This window comes from Anopheles coluzzii, chromosome 3, assembly GCF_943734685.1.
Source record: "Anopheles coluzzii chromosome 3, AcolN3, whole genome shotgun sequence".
NCBI classification, from domain to species: domain Eukaryota; kingdom Metazoa; phylum Arthropoda; class Insecta; order Diptera; family Culicidae; genus Anopheles; species Anopheles coluzzii.
In genome coordinates, this window is record NC_064671.1 from 66,118,434 (window position 1) to 66,127,273 (window position 8,840).

General features: G+C 41.7%; 1 protein-coding gene across 1 annotated transcript; it reads left to right on the top strand.

The window, feature by feature from the left end:
• Positions 1–358: 358 nt before the first annotated feature.
• Positions 359–3,421, top strand: LOC120958983 (uncharacterized). Its single transcript, XM_040382084.2, has 3 exons — positions 359–748; positions 2,289–2,620; positions 2,699–3,421. Exons 1-3 carry the CDS (start codon positions 728–730, stop codon positions 3,219–3,221), a joined length of 876 nt encoding a protein of 291 aa, XP_040238018.1. The 5' UTR covers positions 359–727; the 3' UTR covers positions 3,222–3,421.
• The last annotated feature ends 5,419 nt before the right edge of the window (positions 3,422–8,840 follow it).

Genomic DNA, 8,840 nt, shown 5'->3' on the forward strand with positions numbered 1-8,840 from the left:
GAACAGGTTTTTCGCTTTCGATGCTTTTCGGTGTTCGCTCCGGTTTGGGTGTTTTTTTCCTTCTTCTTCTTCTTCTTCTTCTTCTTCTTCTTCTTCTTCTTCGACGGTGATATTCAGTTTGCCTCTCTGGTGCTGTTTAGCTGAGTTGAGTTGGAGGTGGATTTTTGTCGTTTTTTTGCTCCCTTCTCATCTATCTCATCTTCTGGTTGGCGACGCGATAACACGTCACCAAACGAAAGATGTGTGGTTCGAAGGTGGGTAGGGAAGGGAGGGGAAGGGATGCATATGTTTTGCGTCGAAAACGATCCGACCGGATGCTGGCCTGGAGTCGTGCATGGAGTCGTTTAAATAAGACCGCCGGACGGTCGGTCGATCAGCAACAGTTGTGCGCCAGAAGTCGAGCAACGCGGGCTTAAAGTCAAAACGCGCAGTCCAACGACAAACGACACACGAAAACCGTACGGGGCGTAGTTTTGATTGTTACGCATTGATTGTGTGAAAGAGTTGTGAACGAGCGACAATCGATAAAAAAGAGCTGTTTTTCTGCTTCGAAGCGATCGAAAGAGTGAAATAAGCTGATCGGGAAAACGTTAAGAATTGACAATCTGTGTTGATAAAAACTGTTTGTAGCCAGTGTAGGCGCGAATTTTGGTGCAAGTTTGACTGACCAAGGTGTGATAGAACATTGTATTGTATTAACTAGTCAGGGTGTGCTTAAAAAGTGAAAATGATGAAATATTTCTTAGTGGTAAGTAGAAGTGGTGCATTGTCAACATTTTTATTAGATCGAATGAAAATGAAGTATAAACAATCATAGAAGTAATAATAAGAACAAACGTTAAATTTTAATTGAATTAAAACAACTGAAATACAAAAAAAAGATAAACTAAGTGAATTGAAAATGGTAAAGTGGTAGGGAGAGCAGCTAAAACTCAAACGTTGTCGTTTTTGCGTGACAGTAAAAAAAAAAGCTAGCCTATTAGTTTAGGTCCTTGGAACAGTTTCGAATAAGAGCTATCAAAACATTGCCGCTTAACAATTGGTCCTTCGACCCGGATAAGTTTTCAATGTGTTGAGCTATCGGAGAGCTATAACGAGTTCTTTATTGCTACTACTACTTTATTTTACAATTTCAATCTTTGCCGAAGTTTACCACTACACAATTCATTCTCAAGTTCGTTTTTCAAATTTCTAAACTCTACAAATTTTTGTAAACATTCATCATACCGATTTAGCAAGATTGCGCTTAAAAAAATACTTTATATTTACAAAAAAAAAAACAATATATGCTTCAGTCTAGAAGTTTATCATAAATATGTAAATCTTATCGAGAAGTCTTTGGTCATTACTAAGGTTATCATATTTCAACTTGCATGTACACAAAAACCGTTAAAATCGTAAAATATACTATTACTGGAGATTTAATTCAAATTCAAAGCTAATATCAGCTATGGATCTCCTTGTCACGCATTTCATTGCCATTTCAAAGCATTGTTTTGATTCTATTAAACTTGAAATGGAAGCAAATCTGCAAGGATATTGTAATGAAGAACAATTTGCATAAAGAAATCGCTTGCCCGTACAAGCTACTGGGCTTCTCCATTATTCCAACGCTCCGATTACAACACACTGCAACAAACACACACACTCTGTTGAAGATAAATAAACACCATTGCATGCACGCTTGCTTGCTTGATGTGAATCTTCAATCCGAACGGTGCAAATGATCCGATTTAGATGCAAATCACATTACGGATGAAAATAATCATCTAACGCGATAAAGAAACGAAAAAAAAAGCAACAATAATCCCCCCCCCCCCTCAACCATCTCGTCCTTCCCATTGGAGCGACTCGTACGCTTCGTCGATGGCTTTATTTATTGCTTCCCAATAAGGGGCGAGAAGGCTAGGAAAGGAAGAGAGAACACGATGCGGAGCGATTACATAATTCACTTCACTTAACGCCAATCGGTTGAAGATGAGATTAGTTCACCCACGGTGCGGAATGCCGTGGCATGCATCTGCGACTGTGTGGGACATGTCGTTAACGACCTCGTTAGGCGAAAGATAAGATATCGAAAAAGTCACTTGTCAAGGTTGGTGCAACGAAGCACGAGAGAAACAACAACAAAAAAACAGGCCACTGTGGCACACCAAAAATTAGATTTGGAATGCGTTAGAATAAGATCAAGGTTGTGCAGTCCCGTGTTCGACTCACTGACTCACTGGCCATTTTATCATTCATCTTTTCTTACTGGTGTTGTTATGGCTCTTTTTTCTCTCCCACAGCTAGCGACGGTTGTTGCACTCGGCCAAGCGCTTCACTACGGTGACGAGGGCATCGACGTGAAGATCAATGTGGAGAAAAATTCCAACTCCTACCTGACCGGCCGGCTGCCGCAGGGCTCGTTCGAGTACGGGCTGGACGTGGTGAAGCAAAAGGACAACCATTTCCAGCACAAAGTCAAGGGCCCGGACGACGTGACGTACGGCTGCTACGGCTTCGTCGACCCGGACGGTAAGCCCCATCTGGTGCACTACGTGTCCGACCTGAAGGGGTACCGCATCGTGCCGCCAGAGTCCGCCACCAAGATCTACATCTCGCGCCTCGAGCGTAGCATGTAAGCATTGTGCCCCGGCTGCCGCTGAAAGTGTTTCCAAGAAGTTCGTTCACCAAAAGCTCCTCTTTTTCACAACAGAAACAACGTGTACCAAGCGTCCCAGGAAAAGAACGTCCAGTGGAAGGATCTGTTCTTCCCGCCGGCCTGCAAGCAGCTGTACACCGAGACGAAGGTTGCCGCGCCACCAACCACCCCACGACCGACGCCACCACGCACGCCCTCGACAACGCGTCGCCCCGCTCCTACCACCCGCCGTACGACTCCGGCCCCACCGCCACCGGCGCCAGCCGAGCCCGAGTTCACCGCGTCCAGCAACCTGTGCCCGTCGGTTGTGCAGGCACCGCCGGCCGATCTTCGGGCCGCCCAGCCCGCCTGCTCCTCCGTCTGCGGTGAGCTGAAGGACGAGCTGAAGGACATTAAGGCGAAGCTGAAGACGCTGCTGGACACGCTGGCGGAAAAGCCGAAGGGTAGGGCGGGCAATGGTGGGGGCAAGTTTGCCTACTTCCCGGTGATGCTCAGTGACGGACTGCCGGACGGTGTCGATGCCAGCTCGGCCCAGTTTGCGTTCCCGGCCGTCCCCCAGCAGTGCGGTCGACAGTGAGAGGGAAGGAGCGGGGAAGGGGTGCGACACCACCAGACAGGGTTTGCCTTTGTTTTTTTGTTAAACATTGTAAGGTGTAGAAGTTAGCTGTGTGCAATCGAGTCATATGCTTATGTGTTAAGGGCTGTTAGTGGGTAAGTTAGTGGCAGCAAGCTGTTCTGTAAGATATGTTTGAATAAAGAGGAGAAAACTACTTTTTTTATAAAACTAATCGTTTTCTGTTCATAATGCTTTTTAATTATAATTTTTTTCATGTTAAAATTATTAGTAAAATCTTTTTTGTATCAGAGTTATTTTTACTACCTAGCAACAAATGAACTCAATTTCTACTACTAAACGCCTAAAAGTATGCAATAGGATTTTTTTACAAGACAACATGACTCTTGTGTTTACGAACTAACCAACAAACGTAAATACAACATTTCATGCGCCCCTACTGAGGGGCCACTCCTTCCCAGAAACCTCCCAAACGGAAATGTTTACGTTAGCCGAATGTTTCACCAAGAATATGACATAACAACAAAACAGTGAAGCTCCCTGTGTGACAGCGGGCGACCTTTTAGGGCACAACTGATCGTTATTCTAGCCCACGGTAGTCTGTGATTAATGGAGTAGGCGATGAAGCCGGAAGTGTTTTGCAAACTGACGGTACTGTTCGGGATGGGGCAGGCCCAGCTATGGAGAGCATGGAAGAGCGGTAGGGATGAGCTACCCGGCTGCGCCCAGTTATTGATACGCAGTGTCAATCATGCGAGCACGCCATGCTCTCTGAGTGTTGTGTTACTGGACCCCGTACGGTTTAAGAATGTCCGCTTCTAAGAAGAAGTAAAGCTCATTCTTAAATCACATACATTGCAGCGTCCCATTCGGTCCTTAAGTTCGTAGAAGATATCTTGTCCATCAAACTGGGGAATCTTGGGATCTCTTCTTAACTAATCGCCTATCCGGCGCAACAACCGCTTTGCGGTCCTCGCCTGCCGGTCTTATCTAATACTCTACTTTGTATTTGTTAGAATATGTTAAGGCAGTATACTCATACTCAAGAATGCGGACTACCTGGAAGTAGAGAAACTCTGTGTTCTTAACTCGCGATATCAATTTACGTTACCATGCACAAGACCATATCGTTATATGTGGAACACTGAAAGGCCTTGTTGCAATTGGATATAGTTTTGATTATTTTTATTGTTTCATAAAATACGACTAAAACGTCATCCTTTGGATTTTTGGGACCCCGTCAGTTTAATGAATTCGGTTCAATATTGTGATGGAGTCTTAATTAAAGTATAACTTCTAGTTTATGTTTATGTTTATTTGTCTATCGATGGACAATAAAGCCCTCTCGAACCATTTTAGCAATGTTTTACAATGAGTTCTTTACAATGGATTACAATAACATAGAACATAAAAATGTGCACTATGGAACCAAATTTAACACAGAAACACGATCATTAAACTCAGTTGGCAAAATCCTCGGCTCAAAAGCGTCGCTGACTGCGTTGAAAGCACGGCACATAAGTAGGAACGGGTCAGAGGAGCCAAATTGCGTTCTACGGTCGTCGAGGGCCAACATTGCCCGAGTCCGGAGCGGCCTGGCCGGAACGTACAGGTTGATGGCAGCCAGTAGTGACGGAGAGTCAATACGGCCGTCGAGAAGTCCCGTGATGAACGACAACCTGGCTTTTCGTATTCGCTCACTTAGGGTGGGTAGCCCGAGTAGTAAACACCTAGTCCGGTAATCGAGCCTTTGGTTCCATGAGCGAAGTGCAAATCGTGAAATTTTGCGCTGGATTGATTCCAATCGAGCTAACGGACGCGCTGCAGTTGGCCACCATACGATATTTGCATATTCCATCAACGACCGGATAAGTGAGCAATAGAGCGCCTTGGTGCAAGGTATATCGTTAAGCTCGCGAGTCATATTGATAACTAGTCCTAGCATTCTATTGCTGGTGGCTACTACGTGATCCAGATGATCCTTAAATGATAGTTTTGTATCGAGCAAAACACCTAGATCCTTAACACATAGTTTTCGCACCAAGGACTGTCCATCAAGCGCATATTCATACAATGATGGGCAGCGAGAACGACTGAAAGTGATGACTTCACATTTATGTGTGCATAGGGATAAAGCATTACGGTTGCACCAACACTGGAACTCATGCAAGGAAGTTTGCAGTCGGGCGTGGTCTTCTGGTTCACGAATAACACGAAAAATTTTCGCGTCATCTGCGTACAGTAGATGATTATCAGCCGGAAGGATCAATGTCGCGTCGTTGATGAAAAGAAGGAACAGCAAAGGACCCAGGTTGCTGCCCTGCGGGACTCCAGAAGATGCATGCACTGGACTTGACATGTACGGGCCTAACTTCACAGAATATTGACGATCTGTAAGGTACGATCTAAGCCACATTATCATAGGGTTTGGGAGACCAAGTAAGTCGAGTTTCGCTAGCAAGATGGAGTGCGATACACTGTCGAATGCTGCCTTGATATCCGTATAAATAGCATCTAGTTGTAAACCGTTATCGATAGATTTATGGCATTTGCTAACAAATTCTAGTAGATTAGTCGTTGTAGATCGCCTGGGTACAAAACCATGTTGATTCACACTAATATAGTTGCAGGCCAATATCAATAGCAGGCATTAGTAATACTAATGATGATAACGCAGTTGATAATGCTTTTGTTACTTATGTAAAGCTTACACGACGTACATCTTGTATACATCTTACTTAGTATATAAGCATGAGGTACATTTTGCGTTATAATGCATTTTTATGGCTCTAAATGTATGTTATTTTATTAGTGATTAGCATTTATCGCGTAAGTTCAGTTAACTCAGCAATGTTCAGTTAAGGAAGTTTCGTTCAAGTTTTTATGGTTATTATCCTAATATTTCAGGTCAAGGGCTTGTTCTTAGTCGATGTTATATTGATCGCAAACGTTATTGCTAATAATATCTCTACCTATGTTTTGTCTAATATAAACTTTGACGTGCCGTCACGTCGCCTACGTGTTTGTCTATTCCAAGACGCGTAGCTAGTTTTGGTCAAAATGAGCCATTGGTGAGAGCTTTTAGAAGCTTTAATGAAGTCTCTGATAAGTTTGACTATAACATTTCATCTGTAAAGTTTCGTAACCTCATCTGCAATTCCAACATCCTTTAAATGTTTTTACTTCTTTGCCTTGTATTCCATTCCCAGACCGTATTAGCATTTATGTTCACTTGTAAGAGGTTAGGCTGTAATATTCTCGTTAGGTTTGATTAGAATAATTTATTGTAAGACTATTTGTTAAGCCTAATTGGCGGAAAATTTTTAACTACAAAATATTCAAATATACAAATATTTGCACAAAAAAAGTTCACCATAATTTTTATTGTGGTTCGCAGTTAATCAAAATTTGGACTTTTACTAAAAAAAATTCCTCGAGGAATTTGATTTCGTTACAAAATAACATAGCATTTCCTCAACCAGGTTCATGATCTTACAGGAATATGAAAAATGCTTAATAAATAGATGAAATCTGAATATTTCTTAAAACAGCCATTTAAGTAAAAATTCCACCAAAATTGATTTATTGAACTATGAGCAAGAAATCGCTGAGTACCTTGATTAGATGTATAAATAATGAAACTTATTGGTAAAAATCATATTCATTCATATATTCATATATTCATATTTATTTGTCTACCTTTTGGTTACACAAATGCTTAAATAATACTTATTACCTATGTTCCTAACCTAACAAAAATTAACACGAATTATCAAAAATTTGAGAAAAAATTTTTTTTTTAGAAAATTAGAATCTAAAATTTAAAAATTAAAAATTAAAAATTAAAAATTAAAAATTAAGGCAGCACGGGATTATGGAGGGTTCTGATGCGGGATCGGAAAGAGGATAAGGGAAGGTTGAAATCAAACATAGAATATGCACAGTTAAATCGACGAATTGCACGAAGAAGGGGGCAATCATAACGGCCCACTGCAGTTCGGCGGGAAGGGATCACTAGGGGAGGGCGGTTTCGAAGAACACGGTTAGGGGCGTAGAAAGGGATAGAAGAAAGAAGGGAAGGAGAATCAATATTACCAAGGAGTAATGCGGCAATAAAGGAGGATTGGGCATGGGAACGGCGGTTTTCCAATAGTTCCAGGCCAAGCTGCCGACACCTGTCCTCGTAAGGAGGTATGGGGGAGGACAATCTACCCAGGATTTTACATATAGCAAACCTGGTGAACGATCGCTGCACCCGCTCGATACGTTCCACGTGGGTTCGAGCTGTAGGGGTCCAGACTACTGAGCAGTACTCCAAAATCGATCTGACCAGAGAGCAGAACAGAGTCTTCAGGCACATTGGGTCGGAGAAATCGCACGCAATTTTCTTTAGGAGACCCAATGTTTTCCGCGCCTGATTGACAACTGAGTCAATGTGGTGGCTGAAGGTGAGGCCTCTGTCAAGCAAGACACCGAGGTCTTTTACGACACAAACACGATTGACTTGTACAGAATTTAGGACGTACGAGTAAGTGATTGGAGACTGCGAACGACTAAACGAAATGACGTTACACTTATCGTTCTCATGAAAGGGACGCTATCGCTATGTTCCGTCTATTCTATTGCAATTCTTTGTACTCCAGCTACAATTCAACAAAGCCTGCAGGCTTTTATTGAATTTTGATTGCATCCGCTTCCGAGTAAACGATGGCCGGTATAGCTATAGCAGTGACTTTTGCGATTATTGCCAGCTCAAACGATCATGATAGTTAAATGAAAAACATGTGCAAAAAACCTCTACAATGGAATTATTCTTTTTAAGTCATATTAACTTGAATCAAGAACATTTCAGTAAAATGGAATTTGGCTCGCGGAAAGGACTTTCCTGAGTCTTGTTCCAAGGCATCAATTTATAAACGCAATTCGCTGTAGGTGCATTAGAATGAAAAGACAGAAAAATGTTCTGCTAAACCCTTTCCTATTGAGAGGTTTAATGCGAACTTGTTAAAGATACTTTTTCAACTCGTTCACTTGATCTCTTTACCCCAGTATATGACAAGCTACTTGAAAAAAGCCCACCAATCAAGAGTACATTAAAAGTCTGAAATTGGTTAGGTAAAAGGCAACACTTTGAGAACAATGTTAAAATTCGATATCAATTTCTCACCACAAAGCTGAGCAACCCTATCAGATTTGACGAAACATGTTTAATTTAACGAACGAATAAAGTTTGAGGAAAGCTACTTTGCCAGTGGTATGTGCTGCAGATTGCATACCTTTAAAGTTTTAGATGATTGCTCAAACTGATCTAAAATTGGCTCCAAATATTTGCCAGTATTTTATGTTTAGGATTTGGAGAATTTGGGATTTGGGAATATGAAAAAATAATAAAAATAATTTATTTTATGCAATGAGATAATATGAACCATATTGAAATATCAATATTGAAAACTAGAATACAAATATGTAAAATTAATATGTATACTTGCGAGTTAACTGATTGTTTAAGTTAAAATAAGGGTGTGAGAGAAACAAATATGCTAGACGTTTAGGACAAGGGTCTTCAGACTAAGGCCTGCGGGCCACATGCGGCCCTCTAGAGCATTTAATGCGGTTTGCGTT

Excerpts from the sequence above, each read along its gene's own strand:
- LOC120958983 (XM_040382084.2), top strand. The coding sequence starts at position 728 with ATGATGAAATATTTCTTAGTG. Across the intron at positions 749-2,288 it reads TGATGAAATATTTCTTAGTG|CTAGCGACGGTTGTTGCACT; the intron begins GTAAGTAGAAGT and ends TCTCTCCCACAG. Across the intron at positions 2,621-2,698 it reads TCGCGCCTCGAGCGTAGCAT|AAACAACGTGTACCAAGCGT; the intron begins GTAAGCATTGTG and ends TTTTCACAACAG.